The sequence below is a fragment of the Lacerta agilis genome, chromosome 7 (assembly GCF_009819535.1).
Source record: "Lacerta agilis isolate rLacAgi1 chromosome 7, rLacAgi1.pri, whole genome shotgun sequence".
Taxonomy (NCBI): domain Eukaryota; kingdom Metazoa; phylum Chordata; class Lepidosauria; order Squamata; family Lacertidae; genus Lacerta; species Lacerta agilis.
The window spans coordinates 10,675,593-10,698,261 of NC_046318.1; the positions used below are offsets into that span (position 1 = coordinate 10,675,593).

A 22,669-nucleotide genomic window follows, 5' to 3' on the forward strand; every position below is an offset into this window, starting at 1 on the left:
ATGATATATGGATTATAAGTGTGGGTTGGCGGCTGCCTTTGCTGGGCAGTCTTTCTTCCACTAACAGGGAGGCTGACCCACACTTTCCTGAGTATCTACACAGGCTGCGAATAGCGTGCAGACGTTCGTATCTCCTTCCAGGTCGTGTGCACGAATTCTGAAACGAAGCGTGGCAGGTAGAGGTGCGAGCGCGGGGGGTTGCCTGCCAGAGCCAGCCCACCAATCATCGCGCCTCTGCAGAAAGTGCGGCACAGTCAGGAAGTCTTTTGGAAATCAGAGCCTCTGTAGCAGCCAAAAAAACAGAAGGAAAGAGAGAGGCAGCCAGCTCTCGCGCCCTCCCGGGTCCAGATTCCAAAGAGGCGCTCGCCTGGGATTGGCTGGGTCGCTCGCTCTCCAGGGCGGGGATTTGCTAATCTCAGGCGGCGGAGTGTGTGCAACACTGTCGTGGCCCGAGAGGTCCCTTGGAACCGCCGCCAGGAAGCCCAACTCTTTGCGCTCTCTAGGTGCGCGCTCGTGTCCGTGGCCGCGCTGCGCTCTGGAGCAACAGGATCCGTTCGGGGAAGAGAGCGGCAACGTGCTCTCTCTCTCCCCCCCCCCTTTTAAGTCCGCCGATTGAGATCCCCCTGGTGGATTTAGTGGGGAGGAGATCGGCCCCGGTGCGAGCAGGAGCCATGTGGCACCGCCGGGGTTCTCCGCGAAGGCTTTGAGACAAAAGGCTCCTCGTGGCGCGCGTCTGGATGCGTGTGCTGGTGGCCCCTGGGCCGGAGGGCAGCGCGGGGAGGCCGAGGGATGGCAGCGCGGGGAGGAAGGGCGTGACGCCGAGCCGCATCGGCCCCGTGGCGGCACGTGGTAGCCCGCTGAAGCGGCCTCTCTCCCGGCCGGGCGCCCCCGAGTTGCCGCAGCGATGGAGAACTTCTTTCCCGAGGTGAGCGCACGGCTCCTGTGGGGCTGATCCTGTTGCGCGCGTTCCTACGTTGGAAGCGAGCCCCGCCGCCAGGGTTGACTTCCTACCAAAGGCTGCGATCCCCTCCGCGCTTACCTGGGGGGGGGGGGTGCGATATACGTACGAGGAAACCCAGCTGTAAATGTGTAATTTGGTTCTTCTGCGAGGTTTGGAGAGGTGAAGGAAACTGCACGTTGTTGCAGGGACGGGAGAAAGAGCGGCTTTGGCGGCTTGTTGCTAATCCTGATTTTTTACAAAAATTCAGGTGTGCGATCTGAGTGAAGCGCTTGGGACGGACGGACGGACGCTTAACTTAACTTCCGCCTTGAAAGTAACAGGAAGAATAAAACACCTTGTTGTGGATCCATAGAAAGTGATCGCCCGATAACACTTGTAGCTTAATGGCGAATTTGGATATAATGGAGATGTAAAAGATTTGGATTACTGTATTATAAAAGATGCAGGAGGAAAATGACTAACAGTAGGACCCACAAAGGGGAGGAGGGAAGTCCAGGAGATTCTTTGGAATCTTGTTTTTATGATGGATATGTGAGTGTAAAACTTTAATTTGAAAAACCAAATAAATAAATATATTAAAAAAGAAAAAGTGGTCGCCTGGGTTGCACACGGCATTAACCCCGCCGAGTTCAAGGGGGTTTACTCTCAAGTAAGAATGCAGAGGATTCGAGCCTTAGAAGTGTTTAAGCCTTGTGTTGGAGCGTGCCCCTAGGTGAGTTGTGTTTTATTTTTCCGAGTGCGCCCCAAAGAGGCAAAGTTGGAAGAATTGCTTCCTTGGACCCCCCCCCCCCAAAAAAAACACCTCCATAGGTAAATCCTATGGATGCAATGCGGAAACGGGGAAATGGGGAAGGGATCCTTGCCGCTGTTAGGATGTGGATTGCAGAGCGAGGAGTGAGTGGTCGTTTCCCTTTTAAGCCAGGATCCTGGAGCGGAGGTGAGCGGCTTCCTTTTGTGCGCTTTTTCGCCTTGCGCTCACTCCCCCTCTCTCGCCATTGTGCATTTAGGTCAGTAAACCGAGAGGGCATTTTTTCTTTTTTGCTTGGCCCACGGAGCGCATCTGCGAGCTAAGCAGGGCAGAAAGTCCGCCGCAAGTTTGTTTTGCAACAAGGGCATGTGGTTCTTGTAGAGAGAGATCTGGAATTTCCTTTTGGAAAAACTCGGCCAGGGCTTCCAGGGAGAGGGGATTGAGACAGGCCACTCACTGCAGGGGTTTCAGGAGGGCTGCTATGGCAGCACAGCCGTAGGGGAGAGATGGAGGGTTTATTTCATTTTGGTCCATTTCCTCTTTTGTCTTCTGTCCACTTCCTAATGTTGTCCAGATGTCCCCCCTTTTCTCTTGCAGCTTAGAAGTAATCGCAAACAATGCTGGAAGAATCTGCTAAGATCACAGAATGTTCATTGCCATTCAGATGTTAAGATATTTTCAAAGTGTGTGGTTTGACATGGGGGGGGGGGGCTTTGTGGAGCTTCCACTAGAGGCATTGTCTCATGGATATTTCGCCAAGATTGTTTGGGTCATGGCAATAAAGTAAAATAATAACCTTGATTGGAAAAATGGTTTGACCAGTCACTTGCTAAAGGTCCCATTGAAATAAACTTTAGGTGGATTTTCTGCGCATGAGAGCTCTTTCGGTACTTGGTTTTCATATGAGCTATGGCAAAGATTTCTTCTTGCTTAACTCTTCCATTAAAATCAATGTTCACCTTTGCCTGGATTGTTCCTTGATGTCAACTTTCCCATAAAATAACATGGTGTTTAAAGTAAAGTTTATTGTCCTGTTTGTTTCTGCACCTGATGTCTGTATTTGGGAATGTAATAGAACTCTTAGCAGAGTGATCTTGTGAAAGTGGTTCTAGTTGTGGATGCAAATTTGCCTAATTTCCAAAGTCATCTATCCTTGAAGTGAGGGGCTGTAGTATGATCATTACTCTTCCAGGGTGTAACTATATGTGAAAAGTTAGCAGTCAGTTTTGCCTGAATACAGGTGAGTCTGTAGTTTCTTGTTTTTAGTTGTCTGGTTGAGCCTTGCAGACAGGGTAGTCTTGAGCAATACCTTTGTAGGCATTGAAGTGTTGTTCAGTGTAGCATGTGACATTTTTGCATATTTCAAGCTTCCTTTTCAGTTTTGAGAGCCAGTGTGGTGTAGTGGTTAAGAGCGGTAGTCCCGAAAGCAGGTGAACCGGGTTCGCATCTCCGCTCGTCCACATGGCAGCTGCTGGGTGACCTTGGGCTAGTCACACTTCTTTGAAGTCTCTCAGCCCCACTCACCCCACAGAGTGTATGTTGTGGGGGAGGAAGGGAAAGGGGAATGTTAGCCGCTTTGAGACTCCTTTGGATAGTGATAAAGCGGGATGTCAAATCCAAATTCCTCCTCTACTCTTCTTTTGTGGTTTTCGATGAGTAAGACCAAGGGCATCTACAATCATATTGCAAGTGGGATTTTGACCTGTGCAAGTGTGATCAGGATGGGGAGAGAAAGTAAATTAATTTATTATCAGAAAAGGCACACATTTCTCTGATGATCTTCTTTACCCTTGGAATTAAAATCTTATTTTGCAAATACATAAACTTAGAGGAAGTTCTCTCCCCACCATCACCCCAAAGAGAGACTGTGAACAGGTAGGTGCTAGGCATTAAGGGGTTAAGATTGAGTGTGCAGGGGGTGGGGTTAAGCTAATAGTATTTTAAAAAATGTAAAGGACTGCCATTAAAGAGGAAGAAAGGCAGCCAAAATTTGAAGAAAAGGAAGAAAAGTAACTTTGAATTATTTATTATAAATATTATTATTTACCTTTACTTGCACCCTAAGGTCCCAGAGTAGTTATAAATGTAAACATTAAAGTGAATTTGTTAATATTAAGAGATGTTTTGAAATTTAAGCTGTTCATGGAATCCCTTTTGGAGGTTTTTAGAAGGAGTTGGAAAGGCACCAAGAGGAGGTTTGGAAAGAGTTTGATATTGGATAATCCTGTCTTTAGACAGGTGTTGATGCAGCACATCTGTTCAACGGTGGGGCTTTTGGAAGTGATTGCATTCCATTTTTTATTTTAAAACATTTTAATACGACAAATGAATTTAGAAAAAACCCTGAGCAACTTAGAGTAGGCCATAAAATAAATAAATACATTAATCTTCAGCCAGGAATATATATTTCATGATGAGCCATGCTCTTTTGTTTGCCTAAATCCTGAACTGAATTGCACGTTCAGAAATATCATGTTTTACAGCCTGCCGGGGATTTATCTGACTTCAGATTGCAAGATAAAGGTCTTGTGTCTTTAAATGTTTGCCGTCACTTAAAACTCTGTGGAAAGTTAGCAAATCAAGGAAAAGGCTAGACTAGAACCTGTTCCCCTGAGATGCTAGCTTTCCATGTACGAAGAGGCTCTTTTGGGGACCATCCAAGCATATAGCAGGCTGGAGTCTTGCACCTTACGATATTTCTGAAAATGTAATTTGGTTGTTTGCTTGGAAATACGAAGGTGCGTTCCTGTGGTTTTACGTTCCTTCCTTGTTCACCTTTCAGTTGTTCTGGAAAAGCTGGAGTTTTATGTTTAATTTCCTGACCCTGAAAATATTTGAGTAAGCAGTTCTGTGTGAGTAACTGGGCTGGTATAAAGATAAGGACGGCTGTGTTCGTGTGACATTGGATTTGTCACATGGTGGCCTGGGGGGTCCCTTGTGAGACCTGTCACCGACTGAATGTATGTTTAACCTTGAATGTGTCACAAGGTGTTATGCTTTTTTTAAAAACGTGATACCTCACCAAAAAGATTATATCCCCTCCCCATGCTGGGCAGGCTGCTTGGTGTCCAAAAAGCTGGGATAGCGAACCTTTTTTCAACCTGAGGGTCACACTTTTCTGGGGGCCACATGGCAGGGATGATTTGGGCCAGGAAGAAAATGTGAGTGGAGCAACAGGCACGATCCTCACCTTTCTAATGTATACAGGTAGGTAGCCGTGTTGGTCTGCCATAGTCAAAACAAAATAAAATAAAAAATTCCTTCCAGTAGCACCTTAGAGACCAACTAAGTTTGTTCTTGGTATGAGCTTTCGTGTGCATGCACACTTCTTCTAATGTATGTCATGTTCGAACCATGCAAAAGTCAGAGGCCTCTATATACCGGTATGTGCACAAACATGGACATCTCTTTGAGCAGGTGAACAAGGGGGCATTGTCACAGTACAAAGACATACTTATTTAGGGAAATTATTCGAGTGGTTTTAATAGATTTCATATATGTATATAACTTTAATTTTGTCACTTTTTTAAAAAATAAATAAATGATTGGTTGTTTTGAGCTTTGAGCAGTTCTGATTGTAAGCCGCCTTGAGTCCCATCAGGGAAGAAGTCGGGGCATGAAATATTATTATTTATTGAATTTATATAGCGCCCTATACCAGGGGTCTCAGAGCGGTTCACAGAATAAAATCAAGACGTAAAACCACAAAATACCTAATGAAAATTAAAAGAGCAACTCAATACCCCCCTCCCACAAAAAAACACATTTTTAAAGGGTATAGGGTGTAATCGAATCAGCCAAAGGCGTGGTTAAAAAGGAAAGTTTTTGCCTGCTACCTAAAGGTGTGTAATGAAGGCGCCAAGCGATCTTCCCTGGGCAGAGCATTCCACAGATGGGGAGCCGCTGCAGAGAAGGCCCTGTTCTTGTGTTGCCAGCCTCTGGACCTCTCAAGGAGGGGGCACATGAAGGAGGGCCTCAGAAGTTGATCTCCGGGTCCGGGTAGGTTCATATGGAAAGAGGCGGTCCTTATTAATAATAATATTCCAGCCAAGCAAAAGAACTTGAGGAGGTCAAGAAGCAGAGCCAGTGCAGAATGTGGTCTGGTGAGAAGGAATATGTTTTGCTGAGAGCCCCGGGGTCCAGACCTTTGGTTCAATTAAATGCATGTTTAATCTAAAAAATTAAAGCACATAAATATGGTTTGTGAGGCCTATGTGTTCCCCAGGTGCATTTTATCTTGAGCTGAAAGGTGTTAAATAAATAAAGGTTTGAATGGAAAATGTTTTAAGGAAATGCAGATGTTTAATTTGCAACAGTTTTAGGAGAAAGTTACGTCATGGTTGACAAAGGATTGCTGCAAGTGTCACATCTACCTGGGGCTTTCGTGCCTCCCCTTTCTTCGTCCCCCGGGGCCACGTTGCAAAATATTTCAGCCCAACATTCACCTTTCCCCTCTGCAACCCAATAGCACACAGTCTTGTGCCATGCACTCTTTGAGTTGTCTCCTTTCTTCCCGACTCCACTCCCTCCATTTACACTCATACTGGCTGAGCTGACAGCGCACAAGGCTTTCACTCTTCCAGCAAATTCACATGTTAAGGCAGGCTTCCTCAAACTTGGCCCTCCAGTTGTTTTTGGCCTACAACTCCCATGATCCCTAGCTTGCAGGACCAGTGGTCAGGGATGTTGGGAATGGTAGTCTCAAAACATCTGGCGGGCCGAGTTTGAGGAAGCCTGTGTTAAGGGAATCGCAAATGCAGGAAACTTGTGCCATGTGGCTGACAGCTTGCACCGGGCTTGGAAAAACCATTGCCAGTTCCACTGCATGCCTTTGAATCCGGTGATAGAAGACAAGCAATTCAGACATGCGGACTTTAGCATTGTCTTAAAATCACAGAAGGAAGGGACCCTGAAGATGATATAATCCAGCCTCCTGCAACTGCAGGAATATGCAGCTGTCTTATACAGAGATCGAACTTGCAACTTAAGCATTAGGTGAAAAAAAAAATGGTAAAGGACCCCTGGACAGTTAAGTCCACTCAAAGGCGCCTATGGGGTTGTGGCACTCATCTCGCTTTCAGGCTGAGGGAGCCGGCGTTTCTCCGCAGGAAGCTTTCCGGGTCACGTGGCCAGCATGGCTAAACCGCTTCTGGCGCAACAGAACACTGTGGCAGAAACCAGAGCGCATGGAAATGCCGTTTACCTTTCCGTCGCAGCGGTACCTATTTATCTACTTGCACTTTGACGTGCTTTCGAACTGCTAGGTTGGCAGGAGCTGGGACAGAGCAATGGCAGCTCATCCCATCGCGGGGATTCGAACCGACGACCTTCCAGTTGGCAAGCCCAAGAGGCTCAGTGGTTTAGATAATGACAGCGCCACCCGCGTCATTATCAGCACCACGCTGTAACCAGCTGAGCTATCCATGCTGGTGACAGATCTGTGGGGACTTGTTTTCCACCAAAAAAATAGTTTTAACACCCGCCCACCTCCAGGTGTCTACAGATCCAAGGATCTTACATTGTGTGGGCACCTAGTTAAATTCTGTGTAGCCTCCAAAATATTTTTGCCATCTAGTATTGCAAGGGGAAGAAATGGAAGAGGAGAAAAGAGCTGTACTGGTGCATGGCCTCTTGCATTCTTAAATGAAAGACTCTTGCTGGATCATGTTTTCTCTCTGGTTTTTAGTCACAAGAACGACCTTTTTCCTCCAGAAGGAAGGTCTCTGTGTTTATAGTGCTCTTGCCACTCCCATAAGCAAAACAGTTGCTGTGTGTCCCAGAACGGTAATTAGTGAAACGACAATTAGGTACTCTGTGGAACTTTTGTGAGCCTTCGCCTCGTGAATTTCAAAAATAAATCTAAAAGCTGTCTCAAGGAAGCAGGAAAAGTGGTGTTCCCCCTCCCTCAAAATGCTATGATAGTAAATATTTACTTTTTATTTATTGAATTTACAAACTGCCCTTCACCTGAGGATCGCAGGGCGGTTTGCAGTATAAAAACACAAAAATACATAATAGCAAACGAAACAAGATTGGTGTGTTTTAAATGTTCAAAATGCTTCACATTAAGCTGTGCCACAGTCCAGCCAAAGATTGCCATTGAATGCATTCGTGTGCATACTTAACTGAAGGTTATATCTAATTCAACCCAATGGTATTTACCAGATTGTACCTCTGTCTGTTGTTAAACACCAACTTAATCCTCCCACTGTAATCAAGGGATCTCTTTGGCTGGATGAGGAATCAGTGTTTGAAATAGCCCCTGGCATCTCCACTGTCAGGAGGTGCATGCCTGGGATCCTTGGATCTGGACTGTTTTCACACACTAATACCCCATCCTGTGAAATTCTATCAGTTACATTTTACCTGCATGATTGAATGAATTTCTGGAATGAAAATGCTTTTTTGGGCAACCTGAATGAGCAGGAACAGTCACCATTAAGAAAAAAGACGTCAGAACAGGCCAATATAATACAGTGGTACCTCGGGTTACAAACACCTCGGATTACAAGCACTTCGGGTTACAGACTCCGCTAACCCGGAAGTAGTAACTCGGGTTAAGAAGTTTACCTCAGGTAATGATTGAGATTTATGATAATATAAGCAATGGTAGATTAAAGAAGTATAATATTAAGATACAATTTAGAAAGCCATGTGGAAGGTCTGAGGGAAGTCATGGCTATGTCAGCCAAAATTGGAAAATATATATGAATGTAAGTTTTTTTTTGGTAGTAGTATAGTATAAAATAATTAAAATTATTTTTTTAAAAAAAAGTTTACCTCAGGATGAGAACAGAAATCGCACGCCAGTGGCAGCGGGAGGCCCCATTAGCTAAAGTGGTACCTCAGGTTAAGAACGGTTTCAGGTTAAGAACGGACCTCCGGAACGAATTAAGTTCGTAACCAGAGGTACCACTGTATGTGGACATCCCCTGGATCAAGTGACTTTTCTTCCTTAAGTTCTCAGAGTTCAAGGTTGTCCTCTGAACTTGCCGGATGTTTAACTGAGACCCAAACACAGTTAGTCCATCATTTGAAAAATAAGACTTTAGAGCCGTCTTGCTAAAAATGGCAACTAGGCATTCTCTTTTCGTGACCGCAGCCTTGGTTTAAGGAGCCATTTGGCACCTAAGTAATATATCTGAGTTTCTAACATTGCTTCTTCTTGCTTTTGGGCTTGGCTTGTGAAATACAGTGCTCATGGATTCTTACTTGCTTACCTGAGGCAAGTGGCTACACTTTTAGAACGCGGCGGTGGCAATTCAGTATAAATGTTAATTTGTGGTTTCTGAGTGTGGCTTTGATGTCAGTTAATATCTTTTAGGCCTTCCAACATGTTGATATTACTTTAAAAGATCAGTGTATGGATATATATGTTTTTTTAATATATATAGCATCTTGCCTTTAATCTGCACCCAAAGTCCCGCTACCGAGTATAAACATTTTTCTTTCCTCAAAGCGAGGCAAGGCAGTGAGGCATTGAACTTCAGAGCCGCAACATTCAGACAGCATGATATAATTGCCCTTGGGCGTAATTTTTCTTCCGGCGAAGGTCTCCCCTTCTCTTCTCCCCTTTCCGCTCATTTCAGTCGGGCTTGTGCAGGAGCAATTGGGGGTGGATTGTATTCCTTAAAACCAGCAGATTGTGTATAAATATCCTATGCTAACGTAAGAGGGAGAAAGGAACATGGGTTTGGGGCAGAAGGCGATGCATAGCTAGATCCAAAATACATTGCATTTAGCCATACTTTATATCGGTAGCCTTTCCATTAAAGTCAATGGAGCTAATGCAATATGCAAAAGCTATAATACTGTTCTGTTTAAATGGCATACCCTGAGCCAGCCCTGTTCTTGCTCTTGAGCGATTGCTAAAAAGAACAAGCGTAGCCACCAGCAAACTGAAATTTTATGATGGCACAAACAACTGCAAGCTCCTAAGATATGGTGTATCTGAAGAAGTGTGCATGCACACGAAAGCTCATACCAAGAACGAACTTAGTTGGTCTCTAAGGTGCTACTGGAAGGAATTTTTTTATTTTTATTTTTTATTTTGACTATGGCAGACCAATATGGCTACCTACCTGTAACTGCAAGCTCTTATATTAGACATGTTTTGTTTTAGTAAATGTCCATATACAGTTGTACCTTGGTTCTCGAACTTAATCCTCCCGGAACATTTGAAAACAAAGGCGCGGCTTCCAATTGGCTGCAGGAGCTTCCTGCACTCAAGCGAAAGCTGCGTCGGACGTCCGGCTTTCGGGAATCAAATCGTACGAGTATACCAAGGCGTTCGAGAACCAAGGTACAACTGTGATAAAATTGTCCAGGCAGTCCCAAACAGTTTAATATATGCAGTAGGTAAGTGGATTGGGTTTAGATTGTGGAGACTTGGGTTCAGAGGGCTGTCCATCTCTGAAGCTCATTGGATGCCCTTGGGCCAGTCCCTGTCTCTCAGTCTAACCTACTTCACAGGCTTGTTGTGAGGATAAAAGGTGAAGGGAGAGATTGTGTTTGGTGAAATCATAGAAATATAGAGTTGGAAGGGCCCTGAGGATCATCTAGTCCAGTTGTTCCCAACCTTTTTTTGGCCATGCCCCACCTAAGCACCTCTAAAATCCTGATGCCCCCCTCACTGTGATATATAATTCTTATTATTCAGAAAGTGAACTCCTATTCACATGGAGGAAGCCTAAAACGCCATTAACTGTTAATGACTCATTCTCGAATTGCCCCCTCTATAAAATCAAATTGCCCCCCCTGTGGGGCGTGTGCCTCACATTGGGAACCACGGATCTAGTCGAACCCCTTGCAATGCAGCTGTCCCATATGGGGATCGAACCTGCAACCTTGGCATTATCAGCACCACATGCTAACCAACTGAGCTGCCCAGTCTAATTGTCTCGTGGGGGTGTATGTACGGTATATACAGCGTTTGAAATTTGCCAGGTGCATTTTACACCTGGCTATCTGCCACTTCCTGCAACCAGGTGAAGATGCCTGGGGACCCTTGGATCTGGACTGTTTTCAAACATTGCAACACATCCTGTAGAATTCTGCCCGTTACATTTTATCTGCATAATCGGAATGAATTTTGGGAACCAAAAAGTTTTATTGAAAAATGCAACTTTTTTGTATATAATTTTTATTAAATTTTCTGTTTTACAATTTAGAATACTCATTTTAAGCATCCTTAAAATATCAATTAAAAAATAAAAATAAAATATCAATAACTTCCATTATTCTCTTCCCTTGGTTCATTTTACATGTCATAAATCCCTGCATATTTTACAGAAACTATACCATTCAGTATTCCATTATTACATATATCATAACATATTTGCATTGTTGAATTTATCTTAATGCTGCCAGCGTTTTCAGCTGTGCACAGTTATTTTCCATATATTCAATAAATGTTTTCCAATCTTCTCTAAACCTATGCTCTTCAAGTTCTCTTGTTCTATCTGTTAAGTCTGCAAGCTGCGCATATTCTGTCAACTTATGTTGCCAGTCTTCTTTGGTTGGGACCTCACTCATTTTCCATTTTTGGGCTAATGAAACACGAGCCGCAGTTGTTGCATACATAAATACAGTGGTACCTGTATTTGGAACCGGAACGGTTCTAAAACCAAGGTGTGGCTTTTGATTGGCTGCAGGAGCCTCCTGCACTCAATCGGAAGCCGCGTTGGACGTTCAGCTTCCAAAAAACGTTCACAAATTGGCTCACTTCTGGGTTTGCGTTGCTCAGGAGCCAAAACGTCCAAGTACCAAGGCATTCGACAACCAAGGTACGACTGTAACCTTTTCTGACACCTGGGAGTTTCAGTCTAGGTTATCCCCAACAAAAAGGACTGGTTGTTTGTTTGTTTTTTGGAAAATAGTTTTGAACATTTTCCCCCCAATTAAAAATGCAACTTTTGAGCCACCTGGCTTAAAAATGGCATTCCGTTTTGGCGACTGTAACCCTGGTTTAAGGAGCCATTTCGCGCCCAGCTTATATACCTGAGTTTCTAAAACTAGGTATATAAACATTGGGGGGGGGGAAGCAATCCTACTGACTTCTAGTGTAAGTATCCTACCAGTTGCTTGAGCAGGTGACCCCAGCACTGCTACCAGTTCAGATTTTGAAGAGCGACTCACTCGCTGACTGTACTGTACCATCATCCTAATGGTTTTTGTGCAACTCGCAGCTCAATTCCAAACCTTTAGTGAATCATGCTCCCTTCATCCTCCTCTCTTCCTTCTACAGCGAAAGTCTGAGAGTGTTCAGTTCACAGTCGAGTTACTGTTTTGTGGCCCATAAAACGTTTCTTAATTCCTTTCAGTAATTGCAATAGCTGTGGCTTCACATGAGGGTCTTTGGCAGCCTTTCTAATTTGGTTTTTTGTGTTTTGTTTTTACTCTGGGGATTTATAACACCGTTAAAAAAGTTGCCTGAGGCATAAAACTCCATTTAGGAATATTTTAGAGGTCTGGTTATTTAAAACCATGGTTGATTTCAGGGAAGAGGCAAAAGAAAGTTAGCTTTTCTGCATTTTTCAGTAATGTGGTCTGGAGAAATGAGACTTTGACTAAAACATGGCATTGTGCCCATTTATACCTTTGCTACTAACACACACGGACGTATACATATGTGGAAAACAACAACTGCTGGGATGATTCATGATTCCTACATCCCTGTAGTTCAGTAGGTTGGGGCATGACTCCTTCAGTGCTTCTGAGATTAGCAGAAAACCTGAAGGAGCGTCTACACCAACATTGTTCAGCCCAGACACTGAGGTCCAGCTCCGAGGGCCTGCTGGTGGTTCCCTCATTGTGAGAAGTGAGGTTACAGGGAACCAGGCAGAGGGCCTTCTCGGTGGTGGCGCCCACCCTGTGGAATGCCCTCCCATCAGATGTCAAGGAGATAAAGATGGTGTCTGGTTGTATGTATGTTGTGGTGTGCTGATTGCGATTTTGTATTATACTTCCTTGTAGAAAATGGCTCCTTCGGAGGATATGAAGTATTATACTTCCTTGTAGAAAATGGCTCCTTCGGAGGATATGAAGTATACACAGCAATGCAGTTTGTGTTAATTTGAGATAGTAAAGTTGTATGTGTGTAGCTGATACCATCTCCTGCCCTGCCCGGCAATGCATTTAGTGTTCTATTACGGCACAGAGAATGAAAGCAAGAGGTGAATATTTCATCAATAAATGCCATGTTAACTGGAACATATATTGTATTTCCTTTGCGATATTGCTGCATTTTGTTGGTAAGGCTTATGAAAGGTTATTAGTTTTTTATGAGGCTCTTCAATAATTTAAATTTGAAGAGTGATCTCAATGCAAATCGATGGTTATATACTCTTAACTTATTGGAAGTGGAACTGATGTTAGGCTTATTAAAGGTGATGCATTTTTAATGCGCAAACATGAATTAAGGCATGCACTCTTATTATTTGATATACTGAAAAGGGAAAAAACAGTTAACTCTGTACATACAAGATTATTTGTATGGAGCTCAGCACCCTGTTGGCTGGCAGCTAGTTGGGGTCGGAAGGGCCGGTTTGTGTAGGAATTCAAACCTGTCCAAACATTTGTGCAAGTGGAAGATTTTGAGGTCGATCCTCTGCAGGGCAGTACATGTTTTTATACAGAAGAATTGTCCTTTTGTTTCACTGACACCTCTCACAGATTCCCTGCCGTGTCAATTGCAGTACAAGTACTGGTAAGCTAGTTGACTGTGTTATAAAACCACGTACAACCTTGGTTGCAGTTAAACTCAACCAAGGTTTAGTTTGAACGAGTAAACGTGGTCCCCTTGAGAGGAGATTGCGGCAACTTTGCTCTTCCTCTAGTCATGGCTGTTGTGTGGAGCTAAGCCATGGTTTGGCTTTCGTAAACCATAGAGAGAGAAACCTTGGTTACAACACGTGGTTTGTCTGGAAAGAACCAAAGCATGACGATCCCATTGGATGACATGTAAGCTCAGTAGCAGAATGACTGGAAGAGGAAGAACATGGCTGGGACATTGCTGGGAGCCCAAATGTTTGCTCTAAGCCAGGCACGTCCAACTGGTAGATCGTGATCTACCGGTAGATCACTGGACATCTGTGGTAGATCACTGGTAGATCACTGGCTCCCCCAAAGAAGCTCAACAACTTTGACTCCCCTAAAAAAGCTCAATTTTTTGCCCTGAACCCCCCAAAAACAGGGATTTCCTGCTCCCTAAAAAAGCTCAACAACAACTTTGACCTGAATGCCTAAGAAATGGGGCTTTCCTTCTCCCCCAAAAAGTTTAACAACTTTGACCTGGACCCCCCCCAAACAGGGTAGATCACTGCCAGTTTTTAACTCTGTAAGTTGATCACAGTCTCTTGGGAGTTGGCCACCCTTGCTCTAAGCAGTTGGACACTTGGGACGCCTCCAGGATGGTTGTGTTCCTCCTCGTGTACAAAGGCGCTGTGGTCTAAACCACTGAGCCTCTTGGGCTTGTTGATCAGAAGGTCGGCGGTTCGAATTCCCGCGACGGGGTGAGTTCCCATTGCTCGATCCCAGCTTCTGCCAACCTAGCAGGAGGTACTGCTAAATAGGTACCGCTCTGGCGGGAAGGTAAGCTCTGGTTTCCATCACTGTGTCCCATTGTGCCAGAAGCGGTTTAGTCATGCTGGCCACGTGACCCAGAAAGCTGTCAGTGGACAAATGTCGTCTCCCTCAGTCTAAAAGCGAGATGAGCACCGCAACCCCATAGTCGCCTTTGACTGGACTTAACCGTCCAGGGGTCCTTTAGCTTTACCTTACAAAGACAGGAAGAATTGCCACTTGGAGGAAGCTATTGTCTCCATTCCGTGGAGTGGCTGTCTTTCCTGCCTTCACTCAAAGCTGTCCTTCTTTTAGCTTGCTCTGGATCTCTGGCCTCTACTCCCTCAGGCATTTGCTTTGTGAATTGTCTACATCAGAAGTGAAGGATCTTTGGACCTCCATAGGTTGTTGAACTACAATTTACATCAGCCCTAAGAAGCATGGCCAATGTCCAGGGATGATGGGATATGTAGTTCATCAGCATCTGTAGGGCTAGAGCGGGGGTCAGCAAACTTTTTCAGCAGGGGGCCGATCCACTGTCACTCAGACCTTGTGGGGGGCCGGACTATATTTTGAAAAAAAATAATGAACGAATTCCTATGCCCCACAAATAACCCAGAGATGCATTTTAAATAAAAGGACACATTCTACTCATGTAAAAACACACCGATTCCCGGACCGTCTGCGGGCAGGATTTAGAAGGCGATTGGGCCACATCTGGCCCCTGGGCCTTAGTTTGGGGACCCCTGGGTCAATTGGGCCTTAGCTCTGCAGAGATACCAGGATTATTTGACACCATCTATTAAGAAAAATAGTGTTTTTCCACTTTTAAATTAAGCAGGTATTCAATGAATATGCCTCCTTTTTCATTTACTAAACAATTTATCCTGTGAAATTAATCCAGCAATTGCCCAACACGCTGTGTGGCTTTCTTCCCTTTTTGTAATGCCATGCATTGATAGAATAATATTTAAGTCATCCAGGAAAAAGCTGATGTTGCAAGACGAAGGAGTTCAGGTCAGGACAAGGTACAAGAGTATGTGCCTAGTTTGTCATACTGGATTGTGGTTTCGTGATGAGTTCCAGACCCGCATAGTCTTTTAATAGTTTTTGGCGATGTGTAACTAAAATTGCTTGTTTTCATTTTGATGCTCAAGAATGCGTTTATCTAAAGGAACATGCAGATGTCATGTCGACAAGCTGCACTCCCTGGGTTATTCTGTGCCTAGATGGAACAAAGATGAAATTAAGAAGGAAAACAGGAAGGAAACTTGTCTTTTTCATTCTGTGCAGTTTAAACAATCCATAGAACTAAGCAGCAAAGCTTTTCTTGCACCCTGTTATTTCAGAGGCTGTAGGTGAGGGGTGAAAGAAATGCTTGAATCGTCTTCCATGGGGGGGGGGGAATCCCCATACACTTTTAAAAATGTCTGAAGATAGGCTTGCTGTGAATTTTTTTCCTTAAATGCTTGCTTTTAACCTACAGAGCTTAAAATATATTTTGTTCAGTCGTGTCTGACTCTTCATGACCCCATGGACCGGAGCACGCCAGGCACCCCTATCCTCCACTGCCTCCTGCAGTTTGGCCAAACCCATGCCAGTTGCTTCAAGAACACTGTCCAACCATCTCATCCTCTGTCGTCCCCTTCTCCTTGTGCCCTCCATCTTTCCCAACATCAGGGTCTTTTCCAGGGAGTCTTCTCTTCTCATGAGGTGGCCAAAGTATATATATTTAATTTTATATCCTACATTTCTGAGTACAGTACTCCCCATTAACGACCCTGCAAGGTAAGTTAGGCTAAGTGATTGTGAGAGATTTGAACTCTGGTCTCGGAGCTCCCGTTTTATGACACTTGAACCCTGTGGAAGGAGCCTTCAAACATGGAACCGTCTTCCAATTTCAACCGGCAAAGGGCCTTCTCGGTAGTGGCGCCTGCCCTGTGGAACGCCCTCCCATCAGATGCCTAGGAAATTAACAACTCTCTGAATTTTTGAAGACATCTGAAGGCAGCCCTGTTTAGGGAAATTTTTAATGTTTGATGCATTTATTGTGTTTTTAATATTCTGTTGGGAGCCGCCCAGAGTGGCTGGGGAAACCCCGCCAGATGGGCAGGGTATAGATAATAAATAATAATTATTATTGTTAATCCAAAAAAAAAAGCTTTACTGATTGATTCTGTAGAAATTGGCCACATGAATAGACATCAACAATTTACTTGTTTCCCTGTGATGAGTCCCCCTCCAGGCAAGATTTTTGATCATTCACTATGTGATATTTTGTATATTTCTCAGCCTTTCTCCACATTGCTGACTTATGCCAGTGTTGGGGGCAGGGGAACCAGGGCCGTCTCGTTCATTGGGGCTGGTGGCACACCGCGCCAGGGCGCAATGGCCTGGAGGGCGCCTCCGCCCTCCAGCCCTGCTGACAGCCCCCACCAGCAGCGCCCTCCGAGTGGCCCGGCGGAGGAAGGGAGCTGGCCGGCCACGCCACGCCCTCCGGCTGCCCGGCAGAGCACCCAAACTGGGCTGGGAAGCGGAAAGTCCCCAGAGGACGACAAACTCTCGGCTCCATAAAATTAGCAGGTCGTTAAGAAGAGGAGACTTCGGGCGCGGAGGACTCGGGGGACCTGGCGAGGCTCCGCTTCCCGCTCTTGTGTGCGTGCCCATGGCGCGGGCGGAGAGGGGAAGCGGGTCCTTCCTCGCCAGGGCAAGAGAGTCAGCTCTGCATTCGCCGACCCTCCTGTCTCTCGATTCTGCGAAAGAAACGGAAGCACTGGAAGGGCGCGCAGAGCCCTGCGCCACTCCAGCGCCACGCCCCTCATCCCCCACTCGCCCGAGGGGCGGCAAGCGCGGGAGGGAGGTGGCGGAGAGGCGGCGCGCCGGGGGCGCCGGAGGGATCACCGCGCCAGGGCGGCAGATCTCCTTAAGACGGCCCTGAGGGGAACATATTTGTTATATGGGGAAAATTCCAAAATATTTAACACAGGCAGGAGTATCTCCTTCGATGGTATTGTGTCTGTTGCAGTTCTGCCCATTTTGAACTTCTTCCTTTGCTTTTCCATAAATCTGCGTTTTGGAACAAACCAAACATATGGGGTACCAGAAAATGCTTTTTCTAAAAGTGGGCATCTGTACTGTGCCTAAGTGGAAAATATCCTTGTGGCTTTTACAGCCAAATCCAAAAGCTGGTATTTCCTGTTTTTTCCCTTCCCCAAGTGTGCATCAGAAAGAATGTGAAGTAAATGAGCCCTTTGTTTTTTTTTTTTTAAATTAGAATCACATTGTGCCATGAGAAATCCTCACCAAAGAATAAACAACTGTTGTCTTTGTGTGTGTTAGATAGTACAGTTCATGAAACTCTTGTCTCCCCCCCCCGAAAAATACCCCTTGATGTTTCTAATATGGTACGCTTCAAATGACAAATAAACAGGAAAAATTAGTTTTTCCATCAAAGGGGCAGAAGAAAAGGATAGCAGCTTTTAATTTCTTTTAAAGTTGTGTGGCAGTTGCAATTTTTTTTTAAAAAAAACAACTGTCAAAATGGACAGTTTTTATTCAAGAAGTTTGCTGTGCGGATACAGAGCTTTGTCGTGTACAAAGGATTTCTCAACACTTGGTTGAAGCTTTTGATTGGCATCCATTTGTCTGGAAAGACAATGGAGTGTGCCTCCGGGGGTGATGTCAAACTACTGGAGAATCGCAGCGCCTGCTGTGGCTGCAGAGACTGGTTACTTGTAACTGCGGCAGCCCTGCATTGCTATTGCTGTGTTAGCAGTACTGAAAGGACCTCTCTGGAGGTTCCAACCAAAGAAGAATGGCAACTTAAGTTGACGGAACATGCATAGCTTACAGACTTGACATACAGAAAAAGACAGGCATGTCCAAAGTCCGGCCCGAGGGCCAATTGTTGCCTGGGGCCCGGTTTAAAACGGCCCCGGAAACATGGGAGATTTCAGGGGTCCAAAAAAAATTATGGATGCACCGTGCTATATTAGAAGCAAAAAAACTTGTTTTGATGAATTGGAAGAGCCGTAAAAAGATTCCATTGGAGCACATGGATTGATAATATGGACAGATTAGCTACATACGAACGAATTGCATGTCGTCGCAAAATAAGAATGGATAAATATGAAGAAATCTGGAATGAATATTTAAGAGATAAGGAGGACAGTGGTGGGAGGTAGAAGGAGGCGAGAGAGGTGGGGAAACAGTGATTTTAAAAAAAGGTGTAGTCATAGGTATATCAGAGAACCAGTGTGGTGTAGTGGTTAAGAGCGGTAGACTCGTAATCTGGGGAACTGGGTTCGCGTCTCCACTCCTCCACATGCAGCTGCTGGGTGACCTTGGCTAGTCACACTTCTCTGAAGTCTCTCAGCCCCACTCACCTCACAGAGTGTTTGTTGTGGGGGAGGAAGGGAAAGGAGAATGTTAGCCGCTTTGAGACTCCTTCGGGTAGTAAAAAGCGGGAAATCAAATCCAAACTCCTCCTCTTCTTCTTCTTCTTCTTCTTCTTCTTCTTCTTCTTCATCAGTGTATTCAAATTTGAATTGTCAAACTGTGCTACTATTGTTATTATGGTTTTTATTGTTTGTGTTTTTTTGTGGTTGATGTTTGTATCGAAAAAATGATTAAATAAATAAAAATAGAATATTGGGAAATAATCCATAATGAATTGAAAAAAAAATGTTTAAAAATACTTTCCCCCCCAAAAAACCAGAGTCCTTTTAGTTGGGGATGATTCAGACGGAAATTCCCAGGTGTCAAAAAAGGTTGTTTATGTATGCCACTACTGCGGACTGTGTTTTGTTAGCCCAAAATTGGAAAACGAGTGAGCTTCCAACTAAAGAAGAATGGCAACTTAAGCTGACGGAATATGCGCAGCTTGCAGACCTTATAGAATAAGAGAACAAGAAGAACATATTTAGAGAAGATTGAAAAACATTTGTTGAATATAAGGGAAATAATTGTGTACAGCTGAAAACGCTGGCAGCATTAAGATAAATTCAACAGGGTAAATAAGTTTTGATGGATGCAATAATGGAAAACCGATTGGTATAGTTTTTGTAAAATATGCAGGGATTTATGATACGTAAAATGAACCGTGGAAAGAGAAGGAGGGAAGTCAGTGATATCTTAAGGATGTAAAAACAAGTACTTAAAATTGTAAAACAGAAAATTTAATAAAAAATTATATATGAAAATGAAATGACCTCTAGCGCCCAAGCCTGGGCAATATGTATGGAGGTCCTGGGCTGCCCAGAAAACAAGGACCCCCCCCCCCTTGGCCTTGCTTATGTGGTCCAAAGGAAAGCAGAACAGTATGTTTGGCACCAACTTGGTTGCAGAAGTTGAGGGGAAGGAGGACTAGAAGGTGCCACCCAACCACCTTAAGGACTCCATTCCGGACTTGTATACAGTTTACTCCTTAGCCTGTACTTCTTGAGTTGGAGATTCCAAAATTAATTGTACATTTCTGAGAGTTAAGCCTACAGTTGGTTTTAGGGGCAATGGAGGAGTTTTTGCAGACTTGAGTTATTATTGTGCAGAAGATCTTGGGTTACTCAGAGCTATGATGTGTGTGTGTGTGGGGGGGGGGGAACAAACAGGTCCTCCCTTTTGAAAAAGGAAACCTCAACTTTCTGCTCTGACCTCTAGCACTTTAGTTTTGCTTGGCAAATAAATAAGCTGCCAAATTAGAAGATCCACAGAGAAAGTATAACTCTCTTGCAGTCGAAATGTAGTAGAAGCAGATGACTCCTGGAAGAAACTATGGCCATAGCAATTTGGATATTATATAGAGATGAGCTACTCACTGGTATGGTTGGGTGTGGCAAAGGAGGAAATGGAGATTTGAATTTTCCTTTACATTGTGGTAAAGGCTAGAACACAGCCAGTTCCTTTTAAAACAAAATCATAATTTGATTTGAAGGCAGGCTTGTTAAAGTGCTTTTTAGAAGATGTGTAAAACAGACAACAGAACTCCAGAGATGGAAAAGACCCCACCAGAGAAGAATGGCAGATCAAGTTGATGGATTAGGCTGAAATGACTAAATTGATCGGAATATTCAGAAATCAGGAAGACCAAAATTTTAATAAGGAATTTTTTTTGGGGGGGGGGATTTATAATTTATCTTAAAAACCATGGTAAACGGTTAAAATCGCTAGTAGGATTGGAATAACACTTGTAGTTTAATGGTGAATTTTGGACACGACAGAGAGGTAAAAGATTTGGATTATTATAAAAGATGCAGGAGGAAATGATTAACAATAGGACCCACAAAACCGAATGAATGAATGACGACTGAACTCAAGGGCTGTAATATAAATTCCGAGATCATCATCTGAGGGACTTGGCACTTTTCTTGAAGCTTTCTCTCATGGTCCATGCTTCTCAAACTTCTGATACCTGAGACACAGTTCCCTCCTCCCCAAAAAAAAAATTGCGTGCCAACTTCACACTCATAAAAAGGTTTGGCGTTAGAGCGTGGCGGAGTATTCATTGCCCATCCTAAGGGGAATGTACCACTTCTGTATATGCCTGAGTCACAGCACCAGCTTTGTCTCTGCTCCAGGCATTCCTCCTGACTAGGAAGTAGGTGACTTATGTAGAGATGTAAAATTTTCGAAAATTTTGAAGCCCGGAAAAAAAACCATTTTCCCCCCCGGAAAAAATATGTAAATTTTCAGAAAAATTGAAAAAAATGCTACATTAGAACTTCTTTTTTCTTTTCCAGATTGAAAGTCATTCTGTTACTTTAGAAACATAAAATATAACTATGGGCAATTTTAATGGACATAAAATTATCATAACCAGCATATTAAAAATATAGTGTATCCAAACAATTACCTGGTATTACAAACAGAATTTACTTTAAAAATAATATTTATTTGTAACAAATGGAGCAACAATCTCCTGAACTGTTTACTAGTTTACGTGGAACAAAAAAAACTCCACAAAACAATTTTTAAAAATCCAGAAGTAACAATTATTCATATTTCCTCTCCACATTATTTACAAAAACATTCTCATAAAAAGAACTGAAGAAGGAAGTGGGACCAAGTTTCAATGAGTGGGCATGAAATTTAATCAGAATCATTTTCTGAGCTGTAATTAAATATATACTTTCAGGCCCTTTTTGTTGCTCTATATTTTCTTCCAGTGCTTTGAGGCCTAGTGAAGAGGAACAGAACCAATGCATACCACATGCATGCAAAAACAAAACTGAAACCTTTTTCTTTTCTGGTGACAACAGCACCTCCTAAAGAAGAAACGTATCTTGTTCTGGCATTGGAGAGTTCAGTTTGTAACCTAGGACTTGCTTGTCCTCACAGAAATTAGAATAATTGATATACCATACATATTTTTTAGAAATGATTTATAAAATATTTGAATCCCTTATCTTAAAATATTTTATTCATCATGTTAAAATAAAACATTCCATAATCTATTTATTATTTTTCAATCTTTCCAATTTTTTGGGAAAAAACAAAAACGCTTCAGGAAAAAAAAAGGAAAAACCCAGGCCCCCCCCCCCCCCGAATTTTGCGGGTTTTTTTCTGGGCCTTCACATCTCTAGACTTATGCAAAACTGTGTTGGACAGACATCTCTGGGGGTGTCTCTGCATTGATTGAGCCCATCTCACCGTGTGCAGAGAGATGTGGCAGAATTTGGCTGCATTCCTATACACACTTATCTGGGAAGAAATCCCATTGAATTAAGCGGGATTTATTGCTGAGCAGACATATTTCTGTTGAATTCTCCCCTCCCTTCTATCGGCCACTAACTAGATGGGGTGAGGAGGGGAGCACAACAGAATTACCGGTAGGTCTTGTGAATCAAGAAGAATCACAGCGGCCAGTCTCCTCTGTGCACGAGACCTTTGGCTCACGGCCCACCAGTGTGCTGTGTGGTACACAGTTTTGGGGGGAAACTCTAAGAACGATGCAAAAATCTTGAAACTCGCATAATTAGGAGATGACGGAGGTGCTGTCTGTGAGGAAGAAAGCATGGCTTGCTGTAAGAATAGACGGCAACGAGAAACTGTATTAAATTTGGAATAATTTGGAAAACTAATAAAAATAAATATAAAAACAAAACAAAAGTCTTGCAACCCGTGGCAGGATAGCTACCGAATGACAGCCGGGAAGAAACTGCAAAATGCACTTTTTAGAGAAAGGCATAGGGATGCGGGTGGCATTGTGGGTTAAACCACAGAGCCTAGGGCTTGCTGATCAGAAGCTCGGCGGTTCGAATCCCTGCAACGGGGTGAGCTCCCATTGCTCGGTCCCAGCTCCTGCCCACCTAGCAGTTCGAAAGCATGTCAAAGTGCAAGTAGGTAAATAGGTATCACTCCGGCGGGAACGTAAACGGTGCTTCCGTGCGCTGCTCTGGTTCGCC

General features: G+C 43.9%; 1 protein-coding gene across 1 annotated transcript in view; it reads left to right on the top strand.

Moving 5' to 3' along the window:
- Window positions 1–826: 826 nt before the first annotated feature.
- Window positions 827–22,669, top strand: part of MYO10 (myosin X) — a 181,006-nt gene continuing 159,163 nt past the window's right edge. Inside the window, exon 1 of the mRNA XM_033154368.1 lies at window positions 827–925. Within this exon, the coding sequence (XP_033010259.1) occupies window positions 905–925 (21 nt within the window). The 5' untranslated portion in view covers window positions 827–904. The remainder of the gene's footprint in view (window positions 926–22,669) is intronic.